General features: G+C 40.9%; 1 protein-coding gene across 1 annotated transcript in view; it reads right to left on the reverse strand.

Annotated features, from left to right (window-relative positions):
- The window catches only part of efna5b (ephrin-A5b), a 138,707-nt gene extending 114,697 nt beyond the window's left edge, over nt 1–24,010 (reverse strand). The window contains exon 1 of the mRNA XM_012869957.3: nt 22,966–24,010. Within this exon, the coding sequence (XP_012725411.2) occupies nt 22,966–23,090 (125 nt within the window). The 5' untranslated portion in view covers nt 23,091–24,010. The remainder of the gene's footprint in view (nt 1–22,965) is intronic.
- Nucleotides 24,011–25,554: the final 1,544 nt, after the last annotated feature.

The raw sequence follows: 25,554 nt of genomic DNA on the forward strand, positions 1-25,554 counted from the left end.
CCTTAAAGCAAGATGGTGACAAGATCGTGTTGCTGGGATTCTTTTCTTCAGCAGGGACACGGAAACTGTTCCGATTTGATGGGAAGAGCTAAATACAGGACAATCCTGGTAGAACGAAATAAACCTCATAGAGGCTGCAAAAAAAAAAGTGATACTTGGGCTGGAGCTTTATCTTTCAGCAGGACCAGTTCTGAACAATACATCCAGAGGTACCGGGGAATAGTTTAGCTCAGAGCATGTTTATGTGTTAGGGTGGCTCAGTCAAAACCAGAATCTGTGGGAAGACTTTTAAACAGCTCTTCACAGATGCTATCCATCCAATCTGACAGCGCTTCATTTATTTTACAAGGATGTCAGAGTCTAGACGTGCAAAGCTGGGAGAGACATACCCAAAAGCAGTTCCAGTTGCAATTGCTGTGAAAAATGGTTCTACAACTATCGACTCACTTGTGCTGATTACAAATTTATGCCAGTCTTCTCACATTTGTCTCAGTAAAAGTGACCAAATTAACAATTCTGCAACAGTTTGTATTGGTCTCTCTTATGAAATCTTAATAAAAGAAATGTAATTTTGGGGTTTTAGGGGATGAGATGTGAAAAGGTTCAAGATGTATGAATGTGTTGGTGAAGCACTGTAAACATGAGGTGGTAATAAATACATGTCACAAGTGGATTTACTTAAGTCGTTTCGCGCTGCAATATAATCTGTGAGCAATCAAAGAACCTGATCTCCACTGTCAAACTGCCTCAACCAGAACAGGAAAAACATGCTCAAATTAATTTATGTAACAGAAAAAAACTACTTTGTGTGAATTTAAACTTAATGCAAGCCAAGGGTGGTGAACATTTCTAATGAGTCTTTCTACTGACAACATAGCAACTAAGTCTACAAAATTGTAGAGTACATCACAAAAAAAGAAGAAGAGATCGGCATTTATGAAAAATCTGGGGTATTTGTGCATGAAAACAGCTAAGCCAGCAGGGAATAATAGCTCAGTAACATTTAAATAAACAAAAGCAAAACACAGTAAATTAAAATGATGGTTGAGCTGGAAGATAACACATCTAACAGCTGTACAATCTAATTAGCGACACCATAATAAGCCGTTATATCATAATACTGGCATTATATCAGCGGTGATGGGGATGTGCTGAGGGTCTGACGGGGAGGGAGAGCGTGAAAGGTCACCGAAAAATGATTTATTGGATGCAGTCTCATTAGAGTGAAGGTAGAAATCGTCATCTGAAATTAAAATGCGAACGCCGCGTGCTTTGTAAACCCATGTCTGCATGCATATCTAAAATGGTCCCAGTCCACCGTGGGAGGAAGATTCCCTCAATTAACTTCACAGTGAGACATAAAGGGGCCTAATCCATACCTGCCAGTGCCAGTACCGTGCCCCGTGCTGGCACACCGATCCTGGAAATAAATAAGCATTAGAGCTCAGCTACAAACAGGCCTGTTTACATACCACATCCTATTGTTGGATGACCACAACATATTTAACAGCTGGCTGTGACTTTTGTTTCCAAGCCCCAGAGCAGCAGCAGTGTTTCCTTTAACACTGCAGTGTTGATTTTTTTGAAGTTTCATTTAATGAAATCCTCCGCTCATTGGGAGTATCAAAAAAATCTGTTGATCACAGATAAAAAGAAAAATTATTGCGGCAAAAAAAGTATCCTCGCTTCTTGCAATTCCTCACAGGACAGTAGAAGAGAGATGAGCTTTAACTCTGTAGCAACAACAAAAATGGCTCGATGCGTTTAGCCTATAGGAAGAAAACAATAAAACAAATCGATGGAGAGGTTGTAAACGCAGCAAATTTAGTTTGAAAAGAAGTGTCTAAATTGGGAGAAAAAAACTAAAATTAAGCGGGAGATTAACCTCCCACCATCACTTATCGACCCGTGTTTATTACTTTGAAAATGTGGGTAATTGGGAAGACTTTGGTGCAATCTCTGTCTGCATCTTTATAGGACGACTCCAGTAGGTGCGCGGGTCGTAAGTGCACCCATAAATTGATTTTACGAGTTTCTGAGACATATCACTGGTAATGTTTCCGCTCGACGGCTTTATGGCCACACCATAGCGACTCTGGTGAAAGGTACTTTCAGACATATTAAAAAAGTGATGCTGACAAAAGAATATAAATATACAGTGCCTTGCAAAAGTATTCACACCCCTTGGACTTTTCCAGATATTTTTCTCCAAGGAGGTACAGCTACAAACTTCACTATATTTCATTGGGATTTTATCTGACAGCTAACATGGGCTATGGCATATCTGTCAAGTGGAAGGAAAAGGATGCATGTGTTTTAAAAAATTTTCATTTCTTTTTTTACAAACAGAAATCTGAAAAGTGTAACACTTATCTGCATTCAGCCCCTTTAAAGGTATACTATGCAACCAGGGTTGATTTTCCAGTGAGGCTCCCCCCAGAGGGCGAAAGTAAAAGTGCACTGTCGTAAAGATGCTCAGCTGTTCTGGTTTCTCCGTCAAGCCAGGCAGACAGGCAGACAGGCAAACGCAACAAAAAGTCGAAAACACGGCAGTCCAAACAATGACTAACACAGTGAAAGTGTGAACATGCACAGAGAGAGAGAGAAACCATTCCAATGTTACTTACAATCGCATAAGCAGAAATGCAAGGTCCGCGTCTGCCTTGCAGCCTTCTTTTTCTTTTAGCTCTTGCCAGAGCCATAGAGAGAAAGAGTTACGACACTCTTTGATGTTACCGCCAGGGCAGTCACGTGGTTTGTGTAAACCGCTATAGTTCCAAAACATACGCTGGCTTTCATGTTCTTCTATGGGACAGACAGCAGCGATAGCGTTATTTAACGGTAAATATATCTATATAAACATACACCCTACTACTTTTTCAGCTGTTATTGGTGGCAAAAAGCGTACAACGGAGTTCAATGGGAGTGTCGCAACTCTTTCTCTCTATGGCTCTGGCTCTCGCCATTCAGAAAAAGCTTGCCCAACTCCTCTCTGTCCAGAGCCCTTTTCCTCTTTCTTGCCTGCTCGAACATGGGCTTTCGCTGTTTTCTCGCTGGTTCCGCCATGATAACTGCACAAATATCGCCGCTGCGCTAGCAACGAGCACACCTTTCACTGGGGGCGTAAAGCAGTTCTCGCCGTAAAGCAAGACCGACTCTCGCGATGCACGAGACTTCTGAGCCTGTGGGTGCGGGCCGAGGGCTCCTGTAATTGCAAGTACGGTATTTATCCTACAGACCACCAGGGCGGCCGAGAAAACCTTAGTTTGATCTGAAATGACTAATTTAATCATCCAAAACGGTATGGAACACATTAATTACCTGAAAAATGTTGCATAGTATGCCTTTAACTATGATACCCCATGAATATGGCCAGCTCCACCAATTGGTTTTCATGAGGCTTATTGTTCACTAACACTTTCTAGGAGCTTCCCTGACCCTGCTGGAGAAAAGCTTACCACAGCATGATGCTGCCATCACCATGATCCATGGTGGGGATGGTGTTTAAGGTGTAATTGTTCCTCCACTCACAGACTTTTATATGTTGGCTGTAAACCCTAATGTTGGTCTCACCTGACCAGACCACATGTTTGTGGCCCCCACGTGGCTTGTGGCAAACAAGACTTCTTATGGGTTTCTTCTTGCCACTCTCCTATAAAAGGCCAGATTTGTGGAGCACAAATCTTATAGCTGAGCTGAAGACAGACTCTCCCAACAACTGCAGTGTTTTGCACATTGAATCAACAACAGAAGTAACTGGTCAGCATTTCGAAGACTAGATCATAAAAGAAACAACGGTTAACAATGCTGGGACATTAATATGCTGTGTGACACATGCATGTCTGAATGAGTGAGCACACACCCTGTATTGTGCTTCTCTATTCTGTTCTCTTTCACAGCTCTGCGAAAGATTACCAGCATTCAGCTGCATTTCTATTTTCCATCATTGTCGTCCCTCCTACTCACACCATTCGATCCCTCCATCAAAGCGGGCCACTTTGCCAAACATGATCCCTGCCTGTTGTATGTCAGTTTGGTTTTGAGAGGAGGATTAAACAGTTCCCACACCAACTCTCTGATGTGGACCTTATCTCAGGTTTCTCTCGACACCGCCAGTGCTGCAGTGTTATTAGGAGCTAAAGGGGCTTTGTTATGGAACACAAAAGGCAGAGCTAGGCAGCAGTTAGCACGGCTTTGTCAAGGGTTAGAGCAGTGTTAAATAGACTACACCTGGGGCCATGTTAACACCCTCACCTGAGACATATTCAAACTTCAGTGGAGCAGTACATTTCAACTGTGTACAGCGTCAGTAAGAGGGATTGCTGCAAAGTCAATGAACACAATGCAAACGCCTGGCCACCATGGCTACATGCTCATCCAGGAGGAGCGAATGCTGCACATTAATGAGTCACTGCAATCTGCTGAGTTTCCTAAGATAGAAAACTTTTTAACCAATCTGTCTGTATATTTCAGTTAAATTGACTTTGTAAAGTGCCTTGACATTACATGATTTGGGAATAGGCGCTATATAGAAATACACTGAATAGAATTATGACAATCCATAAAAAACATCTACGTTAAAAAAAAAAAGCTGGAAAAAAAGTCATGGAAGGTTAAGGCAAACATTCAAGGGAAGCTTATTGATTCACCAAAGAAATCCAGCAATTAATGCAATTATCCTATTATCAGCTCTGATTGGCAGGTCAAACCCCATAAAAATTGAAATGTATTAAATATGTTAAAACTCTGAATCAAAATGTACACAGCCACGTTGTATGCTTATAAAAAAAGACCAAAAAATATTTGATCATGTTAAAATAAGGTTATATACAGCAAGCGTCAGTCCTGATAGTGTTTTGATGGTCCTTTTTGAGCCTGAATAGAACCCACCACCGGGCGCGAAGAGCAGATATAAACAAACGTAGCGCCATCTACCAGCAGTATCTAAGAACTATCAGAAAGCCAGACGGCGACTAATAAATCACTACTGAATAATGCCAGACTGAACCTGACCCTCTGCAATGCCTTGCGCTAAAGTGGCAGCTCACCGTGATCGAAGACAAACCGTTATTAATTAAATACACCAATCTACAGCAACTCTAAGAGCCTCATATCAGAACATCACAAAGAAATAAAATCCACGTTCATAAACAGAAACAGGGACACAGCATCAAGGTAAGAACCAATCAATCAATCAATCTATTTATAATGTTGCTTGTACATAAGACTGTAGAAGCTAAGAAGAGCATTGCTATTACTATAAGGCACAGTATTAATAACATTTGCTCACGTCAATCAACTCTGCAGTCTGATCCTCGGCAGCTTTAGCTTCTGCTTCAGTGGACACCTATGTTCATATACTGTTTTCCCAGCGCTATTACAGTCTTTTCCCTCTTGGAATCATTTTTATTTTTGCGTTTATTTACACTGGATCTTCGCTGGGGGATGCTAATAGCCATTAGCCACTTCCTTGTTTATACCCTGCTGCACATGCACAAAGGGCTTCATTTACTAACAAATTGAGCAAAAACAAAGAGTAAAATACCAAAAATAACAACTAATATGCCAGCAGGACGTATATGCAACCAGAGTGAGCTACTGACATATAAAAAGAAAAAATTTTATATTACGTGGCTATGTACCTTTAAACTATTTTCTGGTCTGGGTGGGGCTAACGAGTTTATATTCAGCTTTCTAAAAAAATTGGATAATTAAGGCTAATTAATGCTTTATCAAGGTGTGGAAGGGACTCTGTTTTCCTGTAGGGCTCGGCAGGTTTTCCCCTTTACTTAGTCTTATTAAAAATGCATGCATTTGATGAGATTAACCATTTAGGTGTAGCGAAATGAGCAAGAAAAAAAGAAAAAAAAACTGTAAGGGGCATTGTATGCTTTGATGAATAAATATGAATAAACTTTTAATTTCATTTTCTGTAGGATTGAAAATTATAAATCTCAATTAAAGTACCTACAGCAGCTTTATTTGTTTTAGTCCTTTCAAGTAACCTTAAAAAAAAAAAAACAGAAACTGCAAAAGTAAAAGCCCAATTGGCATAACTCTATGAAATTTGTATTTTTCCTATTTTTGGTTGAACGTTTTAAAGAGTTTGACAGATTGGGTATTTCTCCTGACGGCTCCTTTTTATTACTGGAACAAAACCAGTCTCTGTACTTCTCTGGAGGCAGTCGTTTATTGATCATAGTATCACATTGTTGTAATGTGATGTCAGTGCCTGCCTAACCTGCCTCAGCAAGCAGCAGGGAAAACAAAAAGAAATCTGGACAAGACCCAAAAAAAAAACGAAATCCAATAACAACAACTGTGATTTATGTTCCTTAATAACATCGAAATCATCTCATTTTCATTTTTTTTTTTTTTATGTTTTCCCATGGTCGACATCCAGTATAACTTTAGGGGTAGAAAAAGATCATATTCTGGGCCAGCTCAACGTCAGACCTTGTTACTTAGGATTCCCATCTCTTCTCCCTCCCACCCCTCCCTCCCTCCCTCCCTCCCTCATCCTTTCATGCCCCTCTTATCCCACTGCCCCCCTCTTCCCCGTTTAAGTCTGCCTGGCCTAGACACGCAATCCTCACGCAGGCCGGGCCTAAGCCCCGTAAAGGCTAACACAAGCTCGGTGTAAAAGCTCCTATTGGGGCCCGTCTCCCTCCCTCTTCCCCCCCCCCGTGTGCTGCCTGACTACACTTTCGCTTCGCATTACTTCTGCTATTCTAACTTTTCCACTTCTGAGCACTATCAATTATGCACTAGAATAACAGTGGGGCCAGGCCTGGCAGCAGGACATAAAGGCCGATTATGAGTGTGAATAATTCAACCATCTTCGTGCCATGTTCCTCTTACCAGTGATACAGGCAGGAAGGCTCTGAAGCTAATGTACAGCGGTAGACACAATCTGACCTAGACTTAATGTACAGACAGCTCTTTACATCCCAGAGGAGGGATTAAAAAAAGTCTGTCTTTGCTACATTATTAAACTGCCCCCCCACCCCTCCGAGAGTCACCGAAAGATTGGCAAGCCCCAACACATTCTCAGACCTACCTGTCAGCTGGCACCTGTCCTTAAGTTAAAAACTGCTAGTTCACTATGATGTGTAACGTTAAAAGACATATTTAAATTTATGGCGAGATCATGAAGACAAAAAGACATGTACCGCCATGCTGATCGTTACAAAACTCTGCTTTAAGTAACCAAGCAGAAATTGTTTTACCATCAACAAGCCATAAAACCTTTGTCCCTTGACTGGATGTTTTTATGATTAGCGGCCCTTCTTAGGGATAGCGAACAGCAACAAATATTTCATCGCTCCACCCAAAGCCAAGCATGCACTCTGTCCTAACGTAAGATCTATGATGCATTTTGCCGTAAGCTACAGCTTACCTCATCCCTCCACCTAATTAAAAATACCTGAAAAACAAGCAAGCGGTCTACGTTTATAATGAGAATAAGGAAATAAGAAATATGACTGAAACAGCGGTTTCCTTTTTTAAAAACAACATCACCACAAACTTCCCAACGTCAAATTCTACATAATTCTTTCGTAATTTATTGATGTCCCATGTACAAGAGAAAGTCATAATAATCCCAAAATAATTTTATAATTTATAAACCCAGAAACTTTTTTTAATCGTTGTGACTTTTTTTTGTTTTTAAACATTAAAAAGTCTTTACCACACTTAGATAAGAGGTATCAATGAGCACTGCAAGGAAAAGAAGTGATTCCAACTCATGGAAAAAAGGAAAAGGAGAAGAAAAGTCACATTGCTTGGCCCCTAACTTTGCGCTTCCGTTTGACATGCGCGCTCTAATCCTGGCTGGAATACCTCCGGTCTTGGAGTCCTGCGGCCCCGAGGAACAGAACAGCAGGTGAAACTGAACTCTCTGGGGTCTCTACCCACCACCGCCACCACCGCAGCAGTATGACAGGAAACTTCCACCAGGCCGTGCAATACACAACAGCCCATACAAGCAGAAAAACATGTATTTTCATCAATAAGCATAGAATAAAAGTACAAACTTTGTATACAACAGTATACTTAATTTTTAACTAACCTTAAATGTCTACATAGGGCAATAAATTATTTTTTTTACACGTGTTTAATTGAACTGGGCTACATACATTGTTGCTCAATATTTGCAGCTTAATTCAAAACTTACACTGATTACTTGGTAAAAATAGAAAACAAGTCTGAAGAAGAAGAAGAAAAAAAATACATCCAGAACTAGGCGGGGGGTTGAAAACTGGGGTGTAAAGCAGCTGTCAATCAACCTCTGCAGCCACAACATTGAGCCTAATGCTGATGGCGTGCGTGCTTGGTCAACTCAGCAGGACCCCCGCGTCTGTCGGACAGTGCAGTTACAGATCTGGTAATCCCAGAGAGGAGACGGGAAGAGGAGGGCAGAACAGAGAGAGCAATATGCCACAAGCAGGAAAGCCACAGAAGGAAACCCCATGGCATATATTCTTTGGACATTTAGCTGAATAAGGAACAGACGGAGTAAATGAAATGGCAAATGGACTCAATATATAACGCTTTTCTAGTAGTACTGATCAGTCAAAGTGCTTTACACTATACCCACATCCACCCAATCGCACGCACCAATGCACACATTGATACACAAATATGCAAATCGGAGGACAAGCTGGGGTTATGGGGCACATCAACATAATAATAATCATCTTTTGTATTGTCATTGCAACATACATTCCAATGAATTCATCCTCTGCATTTAACCCATCCCTTAGGGAGCAGTGGGCTGCCACTGAGCGGGGAACCATTCTGGGGCTAAGGGTCTTGCACAGGGACCCAGAGTGGCAGTCTATGGGAGTTGAACCAGAACCCTTGCAGCCTCTCTAGGATGCAAGCATCCAGCTCTCTAACTACTAAGCTCCATTGACATGTGAGAATGGGAAGCTGGAGATGAACCCACAAGGTTTCGATAGCAAGACAACTGCACTGTGGGAGTGAGAGTTTGTGTTAAAACAAAGGATGTTGTTTAGCGATTAAAAAAAAAACTCATTTGAAAAATGGACTAGCTCCTTCAAAAAAGTATAAAAGAGCAATCCACAAAGTGTATTTCCAGTGTCACCCCAGGTTTTACAAGGCAAGGTAATGACTGTCCCTTCTTCTAAGCTTGGTTTAGCCATGTTTTGGTTTTCAAAGCCCCGCTGAGAGATTAAGGACTTTAGAACTTTTGTATGCATGACTATCCTGGAGAAAAACACACACACTCCCAAGGATGTGGCTATAGGCAGCGCTCATCACCTCTGTTTATCTGGAGGGCTTAGGCCACTTTGGGGACTCCCCTTAAGTCTCACTTATCTCATTAGAACCTTAAAACTGATTAATATGAATGCCAGCAGAGGCCAGCTCAATGCATTCTGAAGAAAAGAGGGAAGAAGGAAAGGAGAAGAGAGGGATGGGGGAAGAGATTTTAGAGGAAGGGTGTTTTTGTGTCTCCGGACAATGAGCTGATGGCTTTTTAAGCCTCTCAGTGGCTCTGGGTTAATACCCCGGGCTGCAGTCATGGGATAGGCCTCGGTTCAAAGGCTGCTGCACTCCAAAGCTCACTGCTCGCTGATTTAAGGGAAGAAAATAAACAAGCTGAATAAATACCACATCTGCTGCAACACGAACCCTAAAATAATGAACTGCCCTTCCAAAATGAGAGGAGCGTTGTATGAATTTTTTTAAGGGTGTGAGCAATACATCTGGCTCACAAGAACGAGGTGAGATTGTGTGAGTTTTGGGAAAACTTTAAAAAAAAGTTTTGGGGGCGGTTCAGAAATACAGCTGGAGAGTCCAAAAAGTATTTAAAAATTCTGTAGTAAGTGTGGAATTCTTCAGTCTAGCTTTGATTAATCCATACTGTTTTCAAGCTGGTCCTAATTTCCACCAAAAATGTGTTCACAAATAACACATAAATAAATCTCTTTACGGAAGAAATCTTCAATTCAGGTTTGACCAGCCTAAGACTAGACTTAAGAAAAACAGTGAAAGGTTTTTGCACTGATAGGAAGCTGCAAACCACTGCTAAATTAAGCACTACAGTTTGGCTGGACATTTAATCGCATTTGCAATATAATCACAATTTTAAAAAACGCAGTTTCCAAATCGCAGAGGTCTGAGGTTTTTGGCTATGTAACAATTAATGGATAAGACGCGTCCTTTAGGTAATATGTTTAAAGTGGGTTTGCCTCCACATGGAAGGGAAGAGAGTTGCAGCAGTGAGAAAATGTAATTTTATTACTTGTTTTAAACTTTATAAAATTATACTGTTTTTAGCAGAAACTTTCAGGAATCTCACCATAGCATTAAGTACCGGTCAATCAGTTTGTAAGTTCAGGTCTCACCTGACAGCATATTTAAGATTTTGAATTACAAATAAATTAATGTACTTCATGGTAAATACAGTTAAATGACCATTTAGAGCAAACATAATGCTACATAGTAAAAGCCAACTTCAGCATTGTTAGTGGCTAACAGTAGCCGTGTTTTCACCCAGTTCCAATGCAGAATTTGAGCGAAAAATTTAAATGTTGCAAAAAAGAAAATGCAAATCAGGCGTGCTTCCATCAACTGGGTTGTATAATGTCATACATTGAAGTTACGCTGTACTAAACAGGAAGTAGAGGTTGTTCACAAACATGTCACATTTAATGAATTGACCAGCCTAAATGGAATAAAACCAAAGTAAATGGGAAGAAAGTTTAATACTAAGTTTGCACTGATATGAATACTTTGCCCGATATCAGTATCTGATATTAATATTGCCGTTATGGCTGATAACCAGTATGTTTCAACGTTATATTGATTTCCCTATCCTTATAATACCATGCAAAAACAACCTCACCACTGACACTGTGTCTCTCTTTCAGTTAAAAACCCACAATCTTGCACTGCATTACTATCACGTGCCCAAACAAATACCTCATGGCTAACCCGCTGCTCTCACTGTGCCGATACACAAACAACAACAAGAGTGACTTTGAAGTTACAGTGCGTTGTGCACGTGAGTGAAAGTGTTGTAGATTTTCATTGTTGTTTCTGTTAGCATATGGGTGTTTAGGGAGCGGTGAGATCTACATTAGTTCACAATATACATATCACTCAAATGTACATTGGGAATGTGACAATATGAAGGAAAAAGTCTGTTTATGCATGACTATGTGCAAACACGCAGTTTGTAGTCAGTTATGCGGATACGGATATCCAGACAGAGCTCTGGGCTCAGCTTCAAACTTCCCCACTTTAGGAACCAGTTTCAAATGTTGTCAGTTTCGCAACCGCTTCGTTTAGACAGGACCCTCTATGCGACCAATAACTTTCCTGGATACAGCAGCCAAACCGGTGGACTAGGGCTTTGTTAAAGAAAATTATTTTCCAATTCTGAATCAATTCAATTCAATTGGAATTTAATCGATTTTTGAAATTTGAAATGATACCCAGCGCTAGTGTGGACGGGGCATTAGTTTACTAACCTATGAAAAGCTGCAAAGCAGCTAACGATTAGCCAGTAATCTTAGTGCTTAAAAAGTGTTCATGCTTTGTCTGTCTTATGCCATAAGATGTCATTCTACCCTTATTTATATATGTATTCTGTCATCATTTGGATATTAAAAGTAAGCCTGATCAATCAAAGCTGGACACAGATCAGAAAACAGGGTGAAGACGGGATTTATCACACAAACAAAAAAAAACATTGGTGAGGTTTCACAAGGTTTCAAAACTAAGAACCTTGCACGTGCACACAAACACATGCACACACGGTTCAGCTTCAGAAAATGAGAAAACGATGAAGCAGCCCTCAGCGGAGCAGGCTCGAAGAAATGGGTCAAGAATAGTGCTGTGCTCTGCTATAGTAGCGACTCCGTGTTTCTGCTGCTTCATTAAAGAGCAGGTCGTCTAAGGACAACTTAAACAACTAAGCGTGATTATGTATGCAAAAACACACAGACAAACACACATATGAAACTCATTCGTTTGAGCATCACAACTAATTCCCACGGAGGATGATAGACTCATTGCAGTGTTACGCATTTTTAAATTAAGTTTACCAACTGTTTGAGTCTAGGGTCTTCTTAGGAATTAAAATATCACAAGGTTGAGCTGTTAGTCATGCTTAAAGTAAGACCTTTTATTTAATGTACTTCTCATAATATTAGCACAAGCGAATAGTAATTAATTTGAAATTATGAAACATTTCTCAAAGACAGTTTGACGGCATAAAAATAACTTTTTTTCCCTGTACCATTTAGTTTCAGCATTTCCAAAGACTGTAAATTGATGAAGTTAAAAGACAAGCAAGACAAATAATATTTGTTTTCCACGTTATTTAAATTATGGCCATGCATAATGAAGCAAAATATTCATCACAGTGAAACAAACACATCAATTTACGGTGCTTTCTTGTAAATTACGTCTGCGGACAAAACCGGCTTCTTTTTATTGCTCCAATTTGTCCCCGCAGCTGATATGCAGCATTTTTTGGAATGAAACCCTCCATTAGGCTGCTACATTGCACACGCCTTAGCTTTTCTGACTTTGATACAGTGGAAAAATACACTTTCAAGGGCGCAGCGTGCAATGTGTCACAGTAGGCGAAGACTAAGATGCAACTTTGTGTTGACCAGCACATTACTAACCCCCACCCCCACCACCACCAAATAAACACAACCCTGTGTGTGGCGGTCCTCGCTGTCTGAGGAAACAAAACAAGGGTTTAAAACCTGCGGGCTTAATCCTATCTCAGCAGAAAACAGCCCCAGGGTCCCTCAACCCAAACCGTGAAGACAACATCTCCTTGGAGTGAAGATGCAGAGTCTGTTCCCTGGAGAAACGCCACCGACCAACCAACAAACCATCCGTGGTCACCTCCAGGGAGGAAGGCAGCCAGCGAGCTGCATGCATCTTTAAGCCTTGACAAGGCCTGACAAGACGAAGGGTAAAGATTGGACGGTCCGTAGCAAAGAGAAAGCAGGTTACTTGGAAATGAGTGGGAAAGGTCGTTTCTTCTTTCTCTCAATCCTAACACCAAACGACGTGGTAAATTAACAGAATTTACATTGTGATTCTGTAGTCATAGTGACCACTCAAAGTGCTTTACGCCATAGCCACGCTCACCCAACGCCACTCACAAACACGCATACATTCATACGCCGACACGCAGATCGGCCTGCAAATTGGGGTTATGTGCCTTCGACCTGGGCCGCGTCGGCATGTGACAGGAGGAAGCTAGAATCGGACCCACAACTTTCCGATTGCAACATGACTACTTTTTCCACTAACACAGTCCGCCCAATACCATCTTCATGTTTGTCCTCTCCTCCTCTGTTCAAAATGTATTAACCCAAACATTTTAGTCAAAAATGTTTTAATATGATCAAGCTGATTCTATTTGAAAGAAAAAAAGCATGTTGATTAATACAGTTTTATAGACAACTTTCATGGATAACTCTGCTTTTGATATAACGACTGAAAGAAAGTAGAGCTAATGTTATTGTAGTTTTCAATTGAGGTACTTGTCATGTTGCCATGTGCACTTTGAATATGCCAAGCAAATGTTAGCTGTTATCTAATTAGGCTATCTGCTCCGGTAGCCAACCTGCAGTCTGCTGCTTAACAGATACGCGTCACAATATTACACAGTATCACAGTATGCCACTTGTAGCTTGTTATTCTATGCATCATAGAACTGAAGAAACGGAGGCCAATCTGGTATTTTTCGAGTATCTCCTCGAAAAGGACTTTAATCCATAGAAATGGTATGCCAGAAAATTTGAGTGGTTTTAAGAACATAACTTTTTAAAACACGGTTTTACCTTATCAATGCAAAACTGGCCCATGTCTACTCCTGTCATCTGCCATAGGCTCCAGGTAAAGCACACATTACTTGGAGCCTAGGGTGTTCAGAGTGGAAAGAGGAAGCAGGACAATGGTCGTCTTTCAGGCTTGCTACCCCGCACTGCTGGTTTGGGGTAATGGTGGGGGGTTGGGGGCGTTATTGGCTGCTTGTGTTTTTATCTACTGTCTTTTCAAACAGTGTAATGCAGCGAGATTATTATTGGCAGGTCTTTCCGCCATGACAGCAAAATGAAAAAAAAAGAGAAGGTGACTTTGCTTGCCTCTTTCCTTATATTTAGGTCAGTGGATCAGCATCACAACAGTGAGTTTAAGAAAAAGGTCTATGTATTCTTTGTTCTGTCAACTTAAACTCAAGAAACTTTTAGATACCCAAGAATACTTATCAGATAATGTCTGGAAAGGTGATCTCTGGCTAAAGATCAGCTAATTTTATTGACTGAAATGTGTTTTCCAGGGCACATAAAAGCCTTAAAATGCAGCGATTCCGATGTAACAGCGGACCACACAACCATACATGTGTGATATCAGTCTGTCTGCGAAGACGAATTACCTCATGAGTCATTTACAACTGGCTACAACCGTCAATTAGGTCTTTATTCACAAGCTGGAGATGTGTTCTCTTCTGGGATCTATTCTCCACACTGCTGCCCAGCTAGAAAAACATCCATTCACTTCCCCACAAGCCCCCCCTCAAGTTAAATAAGGAAAAACGCAGCGTACGGTCTGAAGTCAGCCTACCATGAAAGGAGTTATCTGTGGAAAATGTGGCTGTCAAAACGAGCGGTCTCAAGCGTCCACGTCAAATATTCCAGTCAAATGGAGCAGTGACGAAAGAAAAAAAATGAACTGAAACCCCACGACTCTTTTGGCCTCGACACATGCAGATCTAAAGCCAGCAAATACAATAGGAATTTGACCATGAAAAAGATCAACAAAAGGTCTAGTTTATGCTAAGAAACGGTTTTCATATCGACTGTAGATCTTAAATCTTTTTTTCCTGCAAGAGCAGAGCCAGCCCTGGGGACAATTAGATGTCTCTCAGTAGTGCCCCTCTCTGGTCAGGGGAGGTAGAAGAACCCCCGTAACAGCAATTGGAAAGCCTCCATCTTACAGTAAAGAACAGACGATGAGGAGATACACGGTGAAGATGATAACCAGTGTGGTAGGACTTTTTTTTTTAAGCCATGAAAGAGCAGCTATGGTGTGACTCAAGTTTGGATCCCCAGAGGATCCTTTCTAAACTCAAAAACAAGCCTCTGTATGCTCTTTTATTTCTAAAAAGAAAGAAAAAATCTTTGCTCAGAGGAAAAACATGATCTTTAAGTGAGGTGACTTATGGAATAAGCAAGGTATTCAAAATTATTTTTCTTAATTTTTTTGAATATTATGAGAACAAAGGATAATAAAGCCCATAGAAATGCATACATTTGCTAGAAAGTCACAAAAGGAGCACCTTTTTTTTTTTTTTTTAATCACATACCCGAAAATAAGACTTCCATCAAGCTTTGCGCATATGTACGTTGCATAAGATGGTTAATATTTTATTGTTTCCGAGTAGAGCCGTATAGAATGTTCCCCCGCGGACTGAGCACCGTGGGCTGAGAAAAGAGGGCTAAAAGACAGATCGCTCGGCTGATAGCAGCGTTTCAGCACTTCATCTGACCTTGGAGTGATTACTCTGGAAACAAAAACATGGACATTAATGTGTGGGGGAAAAGCAAGTGAAACATGTACACTTGAAACAAAGCTGCCATTCAATAGCTTTCCCATTTGTCAGTGCAGAAGAAAAACAACTCCAGCTGCTTTTTGATGGATAAGCTAACTTTTTTGTTTATGATTCCTTCCAAACTAATACTATCAAGCTTGGTCAGGCTGAGTAGTGTTGGTTTAATCATGAACCAACACGTTTTCTTATGTTGTCGTTTTTTTTTTTTTTGTTGTTGTTGGGTTTTTTTTAAAAGCTGAAACGAGTTCTATAAATTGCTCAGGCAAGGTCACAGAAAAAGCATTAAGTCATTAAACGTCCTCATTTTCCAGTCTACACACACAGACGCCCACAAGGAATCTCCTTTCTGTCCAGTTGCAGACTGGATTAGCATATCCACGACTGCAGCCCAGCCACCGAGCACCCCAGGCGACAGGGCTGCTTCTGTCCGCCACATAGCACCTCCACAAGGGTCACGGCCAAGAGTCCTCCCCCCTTCTTCCACCGCGCACCGAAGAACAGCTGCTCTGCTAAAGCACATTGACTGAGCATTGACTACTGCCTGCTCAACTCATTTTCAACCTAATTGTGACAAAAAAATTATAATTAAAACAGAAAGCGCATTTACAGGTCTAGTAAGAAAATACAAAGTGGCATTTTAAGGCAAAAAAAAAAATAATTACTCATGCAACACTGCTTTTACAGTTGTTGCTATAATTTCTTGTTTTAATTTTCTACAGCCTGGTTCTCGTTTTGGGAACCTCCACTCCCCGTTTGGCTGCCGCTCATGTTCGCCAATGTCACGGACATGACAAAAGGGGACGATTAATGAGAACTTTTAAGAAAAATAGAGCAGAGAAGAAGAAAACAGCAACAAGGAAACAATAACCTTGTTAATATGGATCCCATTTTCTACATTCAATGTTTTAAAAATGTTGCTAAAATTATTATTTGACATACAAATTTGACAGCAACATAATATTTTAATAATAGGTTTCTCATTGGCATAGCCAATATAATAATCTCAAGTAAAAATATATTAACAGTTATTATGGTTTTAAAAACAAAACATACATTATTCAGTTATCCTCACTGCAGCTTAAATTATTTATTTATTATTACACTTCAATCTAATGTTAACTGTAACATGTATTTATTGTTCCTTTGATTCTGATACTTGGATAAAAGCAAAAATCTAGTCAGTGTTTAGTCTTTTCGGCTCTTTATATACCAACAGAAGTAAACTAAGCAGAAAATCTGGTTAATTAGTTAAGCAATCAGCTTAGGTAGACCCAGCAGGGTATATTGAATTTCAGTTGTTGCAATTCCAAAAGACTGCTTGGACAGAATGTTTGGATGGATACTACATATCAAGGGTTTTAAAATTGTGCCAATCTAAAATATACTTGGGCAGTTGGACGGACACCTGATGTATATTTCTAGTAGCTGAGAGTAGTGGGGATATTGTATAATGGTAAGCTATATTTTTTCTGAGCATTGGTTTTGTTTAATTTGTATTGAAATCATCACATCAATTTTCAGTAATAGTATCAACGTTACATTTCTTTCTGATATGGTGCAGCCTGAGCCAGCTGTTTAGCAGGCCTCCTCCGCTCGTACCTTTTAAACTTTACTGTTAAAACACCTTTATAGGAGTTTCCGAGTTTAATGTAGACAGAAATATTTCCACAAGGACAAGTTTCTTTTCTCTTTTCCTTTTTTTGTAAATGAAAAAAAAGTGAAAGAACAGTGAGCAGCAACAAGTGAATTAGGGGCAGCACAGCACTAGTCTTCAAAAAGCTAAAGAACATTCTGGAGACTCCAGCAACTTCTCTAGCATCTCAGAAGAAATTTGAAAAAAAAAACTCAGAAACTATGTGACAGAAAATGTAATCCGTTTTGAAACCATTACCTTTCTCAATCTTGTTCTGCCAGAAACAAAATCCTGCCAAGTTTCTAGACTAACTTCCCACGTTTAGTTACACCTTTTAACGAACCACGTGCACATAGCGCTTGCAGGTAGCCCGATATTGTTAATGAAAGGAATATGGGCAATTGTTAGACTTGCATCTGGGAATCAGGGGGCAACAAAACAAGCCCTGTTAAACCCCATGACTCACAATTACTTTAAATGCACAGACATGCTTAAAACCAAAATACATGCACGGATGAAGACAAAGCAGACGTGGCTGCAAGAAAAGCACAACGATGCCTTAAAAACGCAGCTACTGAGTGGACATCTCCAGTTACAGTCCTTTTCAAGATGTGAAACCTTCATCACAAGGCAGTAGTCTTTACAGTCAGTTTCTGACGGCAAAATACAAATCACCTTGAAAAATATGCGTGAACAAAACCTCCACCCGCCTGCTTCGCTACTAATATCTTACGCTTGGAGGAGAGTTATTAGTTGCTACTTTAACATTCGCCGGCCAACTTTCTGCTTCGTTACTCCTCGCCGTATGCGTGCGACCTCTCTCACTCAGAGCGAGTATGACCTCTGAGCTTCTTTCCCCTACCATCTAACCGCCGAGGGTCTCAAAAAAAAAAAACATCTAATTGTATTATTTTATTCTCCTTCCCGGTGAAAAGAGGTGTAGGCAGACCAGGAGAGAGAGAGGGGGAGAGAGCGACAGATAGAGTCGGCTGAGAGCTGAGAGGCAACGCGGGAGTAAAGGGTGGCGGGATGGAAAGAAAAGGGAAAAGCCGTCTTTTCTAAATCAAAACCGAGACGTCATCCCATCCCGACGCCTTCTTCCCTGTTGGTCTAAACACATGAGGTAACAGACAAAATAAATGTCCCTTTTCCTCTGGGAGATTTCAGCAGTTCTAGCATGACTCCTAACCAGTATTCCCAGGTAGGATTTGATATTAAACCTTCTGCAGTAAGATACAAATCTCCACGAAAGAAGGAAATAACAAAAAAAATAAAAAAAAAATAAAGCACAAGTGTGCCAGAGAGGCAGAAAATGAAGGTGTTATCCAGAATAACACAGCGAGCAAGTTCCTGGTCTCATGCTGTAGTTGTGAAACACAATGTTGGAGTAAAGCCAGCGAAACAGCAAGGAACCCTACCTCAGCCTCACTCCAAATTACCCACCTCACAAACACACACAGCCCAAACAGCAGATGTGTGGCACTGCCAGCACAAATAACGGCACTCAAAACCTACAGCGCAATGCTCCACAATAGTTCCGGCCATCAAAAAACCGTGAAGTTTCAAACACTAAGGTTTAATTTAACACTCCCTATTTTATACGGTAAAGAATCTGAGCTTTGGGTGTGTTTTGTCTACCAGAGATTAGAACAAAAGTAAAACTAACTCTGCCACATTCACTTTTTCCGCTTTCCCCACTTCTTATCTGTATCCAGAATAAACTTTATACAACAATTTAGCAGGTTTATGGCCAGACATTTGAAGGGAGACTTTGATGTGGTCACTGCCTAACGTTTTGAGCCCCTAATTGCACATTTAGTAGTAGACATGACAAAGTTTTAAATACTATTTTAGTGCACATGGAAGTTTCCGCTTCAACATTTGTTCCTGTACACTTCAGATGAATAAGTGGGCAACCAGAGATGCACCAATAAATCACCCAGTTTTCCCCTTTTATGGTTATGTATTCATTCCTGTTTATCAAGTGCATCTAAACTAGGCACTTTCACCATTTTCAGTCTATAAACACATCATCGAGTAGTGTGTACCTTTATGTACTTTTTTTAGTTTGTTAATACTAAATCTGAGAAATGCAAGAGCCAAACACTTTGATGCATGAATGGGAACACTTTTCCTTCAGTTTCTGTTTGAATTAAGACTGCTAAACCAGGCCTGAACCTACTTTGTTCTGTTTTGTGGTTATATCACTCAAATAATGTTTGAATCGGCATGTTATGTCTCAGAGAATACCAGAAATTGGACAAAAAAAAAAAAAAAACATGCCCGATCTCTACTTCTGTAAGAACTTAATGGTGATATGAAGCATTTAGATGCAACAATTTAGACCTGAACAGATTTTACAACAAAACTATACCCAAAACCAGAAATGGGAACTGGGAAGATTTTCCTTTGATCGAGGTCTGATCCGAAGGTCAGAGACTGAATAACCTGTTTTCTTTTTTTCTATTCGTTAAAAGAAGAAGAATAATTAGTCTTTTCTGTCTATAAACACATGAACCAATAGAACGCGCTTCTTTTGAATTTAATTTAAAAAAATTAAAAGGGTAAAGATACATGCATTCATCAATGAGATGCTCTTGTAGTTCTTTCACTTTCTGCTGGATTCAAAACTACAACATTTATTAAACGATCTGAAGAATCTGGTTTCTGCTTTGTCTTTTTTTTTAGATGTTATAGTCTTAAAAACACTAAATAAATTGGTCAAAATCAGATTCAGCAGGTCAGATCACAAATATCGGGAAACTATTTTGGCCACGAAAAGCATGATCGGTGAATCTCTTAAGCTTCCTTTTTTTGAATAAATGAAACCAAAACAGATTTCAATATAAAACTAAACTTAAAACTACTAATTTAGTTTGATGCATTACATAAAGTGCATATTTGTATAGTGGAAAATATCCTAAAAGCTACTTTTTCTTCAAGCAGTAATAAAACAAAGCTCTAACTGCATATGGTCCACACACAGAGCATTATTAGAATAGGTGGGACATATGATTCATTAAACTACCTGCTAAAAATCATCCTAATAAATCCCATGATTCAATATTTTCTGCCGTCATATGTACCGTGTGTTTTTGGCTCGGTGTGCCTGTCTGTGTGCATGAACGCTCTCCAAAGCAGCCGTGCTCTCAGAGAGAGCGTCCAGCCTCAGTCGAAGAGAAAGAAAAAAAAAAAAACAGACACAGTAAAGTTCCAGGTCCAGACCAATTTCCTACAGTAATGCAGCTAGAAAGGGACTCGATATTTATTAACCGACTCATCAATACGATAAGTTTGCTAACTGGCTCCCTCTGTGCTTTAAAGTTACCTCTCTGGCTCCTCAAACCCTGCAGGGCTCGGAAGGCAAACAAACTCCACTCAGAGTAAAGAAGTGCGGACTGAATGTTACAGAGCTGCAGCCTCCGTGAAAACCTGTTTCCTTTCCTCAGGCGAATTTCAATCTGAGAAACAGATGAGGCTTAGGAAACTATCTATTACTCAGGTTTTACCGGAGTTCAAAGAAAGCGGAGCATGTACATCAGAGTAATATCAGAATTTTCACTGCGTCCGCTCTTGTTAATGGGTCACATGTGCGATTAACAGAAGATTTATTTAAATCTCCATCTTTTCCCCCCCCCCCCTTCATAGAAAGTGGGAATACTTGTCAGCACATCTGGAAGATATCAAGTTAACTAAGCAGCCCGTCAACTGAAAACTCTGTTTTTTTTTGGTCGAGAAAAAATAGCACAGCCCAGTGAATGTGTGTCTATCAATGGCAGGCATCAAGATCTAACTCAATAGTGTGTTTGCCTCCATTAAAGACAGTGCTCCATTAACAAACAGTCAGGGTACGTCTGGGTATGGGCACCCAGACCACACCGGTCATGCTCCACGGTTTATCAGGCTGGGAATCTACACACTCAGCTAGGACTGACCCCCCCCCCCCCTCCAACTCCATCTAGGAGCCTATACAGTCAACGCTCCGTTCTTACACCCTGGCCGCCAATGGTCTCAAGCAATAAGTCGTGTTTTCTCAAACTTCAAGCTCAGCGTAAATAGTTGTTCAACAAATTTGCCATGTGCCATTAATGACTTTGCACACTAGGAGGGTTTTTTGTTTTTTTTTCGGTCAACAAATAAAACACTAAGTGCCGGTGGCAGTTGAGTGAAAGGTCTCAGTAAACTCTGCCAAGCGGCGATCAGACTTAATAAGCCGGGGACAAGGCTGTACAGTGTGCTCTGCGAGGGGCTTTTGGAAGGAAATGCTGTCTGGACAAACAGTTTACACAAACCTGGACCGAAAAGAGCAACCATTTCACATCGGAGAAACTTTTTTTGGAAGGTGTCAGATCTTATTTAACGACAATAAAATCATATCTAAACTTTATGTTAAAGTCCCTTATTTTCAGCACAAAAAAATCTATTTTTTTTTATTGCAAGGTTACTTTTTACTGTAACTTTGCACCATCTTTAAAATAACTGCTGAGAAATGTATTTGCTGGTATCACATCAGGACCTTTGGGCTTTGAAAGAGCGATCTAGTCCATTATTCACAACAATACCAACAGTATGAAAATGTTTGCTTTCACTATAACTTTGTCCATTTTTTTTCAGCTAGACTCTTCATAACATCAATAAATATCTCAGAACAATCACTGATTTTTTCACTTTCAGCCTTTTTAATTATTTTCTTGTTGATTTTTGCAATCCTTTTTTTTTAGTAAAGGTTTAAAGTAATTGTATTTAATGTTCCACAGCACGAGGGTGGTTCAAAGTAATTACAGATAAGGCAGAATACTGTTCCGCACAGTTACAAACAAAGAAAAATAGAATCGGTATGTAATTATCTGAAGAAAAAACAATTATTCTAATCTGATTTTGCTTTTTCTCCTTGAAAGATGTTTGCAAAAAAAAAAAAAAAAAGTTTCGGGAACTATTTTAGAATTTTTACCTAAAAGGAAAAAAGCTCAAAAAATATGAGCACCAATAACTGAATACAACACAGCATTTGGGCTTTAGTTTTCTTAAGTTTTGTGTAGTTGTTTTACTATTTTGTAAGCACAATTCAATGCTGCCTCTATCACTCAGTTCAGCGAGGGCACTAAGGACTCAAATATTAACTGAAGCATTAAAATAGAGTTTCTGGTAGCACAGGCTGTCCGAAACGAGACGTAAACTTTTAAAAAATAATTCAAATCCCCATCCACAGAGTGCGACCCTGTCACGCTTGACCGCTGTGTTTTCACTACAGCCGAAACTTTTAAGACTGGTCTGACTGCGTCCGGACGCGAGAAAATCCATGATTTGCGTCTATGCGTTGATTTGACGTTGCCGTTTGAAACAGAAACATGAGGGATAAAATAATAAATAAATAAATAAAACACCACAAGACCAAAACTTGTTCCTGCAGATCTACAGCTGATAATGTTCCAGCGGGTATCTGAGTGGATCTTGGGACCACTCGCAGCGAGGAAAGCGATGCAAATGGGCCTTGCGCTTCACTGGTCGTGTCTCCAAAGACGCATGGCACAGAGAAAATTAAACACAGCAATCTGATAGATGGCTTTTCCTCAGCAGCAGCAGCCTCTCTGTACCTGCAGAACCCGACTGCGCAGAACAAAGAATGATGTTTTCACTGAGAGTGGAAACGGGGAGAAGGAGGGAAACATCTCCCATGTCTCAGCGGGGGGAAGCCTGCTCTACGCGCGGCTACGGCACTTACTTGGTGTTGGTCCGGTTCCAGAAGACGGCGTAGCGGTCGGCCACCACTTTGGATCCGGGCTCCTGGCTTAGAACACACATCAGCAGCACCAGGCAGACGAAGAGGACCATTTCCACTTGCAGCATCACTACAGCGAAACTTGGTTAGTCTCAGTGTCCGCCTCGGTGTCGATCGCTCGGTAGGATCAGATATCTGTATGTGTGTGCAGGGAGGGGGGTGCAGGTAGGAGATACGGGGCGCGTGGACCGGGACAGGTGACCTGGTCTCAGTCACATGTGGACCCGTGTTTCTGCTTCAGATCAATCAGCGTTACGCGGATGAAAACGAGAAACGCGCGAAAGGGCGCAAGAGGCAGGTGTGATCACTCAACGGGGAGGACAGCTGAGGTGACACTTGTTCAGGTGGCACGGAAACGTGAAGTTACAAAATGAAAGGCGTGAACGGTCCCGGTGAGAACACGCGCTTCATTTCCTGCCGGGGTGTCAGCTCAGAAGATTCCAGACAGAATATGTGGGGGCCCCCCCTCGGATGCACAAACAAGTGAGACCGGCGCAAGGAAGCCACGAATGCGCAGCAGAACGCTCCCGGAGGCGCCGTACAGTGTCAAGCCCCCCCTTGCGCTTTCTGGGTGTAGCCTGTGTGTCAGGGCCAAAGTGACAACTGCTCGACCCTTCACTCCAGACGCAAAAAAAAAAAAAAAAAAAAAAAAAAGGCGCAGATTAGTCCGAGGCGTGATGGAGAGAGGGGGGCTTAAATGTGGTCCAATGACGCTGTGAGGGGCGCGCGTCAGATGTCCATGTTATTATCCCGGCAACTTTCTGAAGCCATGCAGCCAGTCAGCCAGTCAGTGCGCGCAGAGAGGGAAGATGAATGGCAGCGTTAGATCACGGTGTAAAACAAATCCAAAACAAACTGAAAATAAAACACTGTCATCCTCTTCGCAGCGATCCGCCGGAGGTGCCACAGCCGAGGCGGGGAGGAGTCCGTCTCTGTGGCCGCGTTGTGTTTTTTTCTCTCTCTCTTTCTCTCTCTCTCTCTCTCTTTCTCTCTCTCCCTTCTGGAGACGCTTTGTTTTTATCTCCGCATTCCAAAGTGTCCTCCTCATATGTGAGCCATCGCGCAAACGTGCGGGAGTGGAAAAAACGCAGCGCTTCTCCCATGTGCGTGCTTCTGTTGTCCGTCCCTCCTCGTTCTTTCTGATTTCTTGTTTTGTTTTAAGTTTTGTTTTTTTTTTTCCTCTCGTCGTATTTTTAGGGGGTTGGGGGGCGATAAACGCCGGGACACGCAGGGACTGAGTTAGGAGGAGAGGAGGACAGAGGCAGCAGCTCCAAGCAAGCAACCTCCAGACGCCGACTGAGAGAGTGGGTTTGGTTACGGCGGAGCGGGGGATAGTCTCATTGGTTTGCCACGATTTGAATGGGCGTGAATCCAACAGACATAAGCCCCGCCCACTTCTTAAAGCCGAGGTAATTCAATTAGAGAAAGGTAAAGCTAGAAGGGGCCAGAGGAGAGAGGTGCCCAGGACAGGGAGCGCTTTTTAGATTCTCTGCTGACAGATCCAACAGATAAGCTCCGCTCGGCGCTATTTAATTACATGCAAACGGACGCGGTGGAGCAAGGGGGAAAAGGAGCATGGCTTTCAACTAGTCTCCTTTCCATTTAGCAGAAACGGAGCTTGTATTCAAATACAAATAGCAAATTTGGTCGATAGTTTACACAAATAGTATACAGAAATTTGCATTGCATTATGTAATGTAGTCTTGTACCTTATTTTTCACTTAATTATTAATTCTTTTCTGATAGATTTTTTTTTATTCTATTATTATTTCTATTGACTTTTATTTTTATATTTGTGTGCATATGTATATTTTTGTATATTTAAACTAAGTGAATGTAAAAACAATTCACTTAGTCTCAAACAAGTATTTTATTGTCTGATAAGAACAAAAAAGACAGCTTGGCTTCTTAAAATTATTTAACATGAATTTTTAGAAGCATCCGGTTATTTCCTTAAGTATTTACCTTTTTACTGTAGCTTATAATTTTTGCAAATAAAAATGGAAGCTATAAATATATATATATACTGCCCATATTTTTTATATGCTATAGGCATACAGTACAGGAAAAAACTAAACAACTATGGCCATTCATATTCGAGCCTTATAGTTTTATGTAAGCCTGACTGTAACGGTTTGAAAAACATAAATGGCACTTCGTTTTCCACAAGCTTAGAAAAGAGTTACAGGCGGAGCCTCAAGTCTGTCTGTGCAAAAAAAAAAAAAAAAAAAAGGTGTACAATTGGCTTTGCAGGCTCCATGTGGATGTATCAGAGCAGCGTGTTGAAAAGCAGGACTGACGGGTTCCAGCATCCTGAAAGCCCTACAGCTGTAAATCCCCAATTCGGCCCGAGACAAAAAGCAAGCTGTAGTTGCATGTTGTTGAAATGCACACACAAAGCTTCTCAGCAGGGGCAGAGACAACCCAAATTTTATGAGGCCCAAAGCAGAATTTGAACTGGGGGCACATTTTTGTGCTTAATTGATGGTTTGCATATTGTGCATTTAACGGCGTGGCGGTTTTTGATGATTT

Source organism: Fundulus heteroclitus, chromosome 12, assembly GCF_011125445.2.
Source record: "Fundulus heteroclitus isolate FHET01 chromosome 12, MU-UCD_Fhet_4.1, whole genome shotgun sequence".
Taxonomy (NCBI): domain Eukaryota; kingdom Metazoa; phylum Chordata; class Actinopteri; order Cyprinodontiformes; family Fundulidae; genus Fundulus; species Fundulus heteroclitus.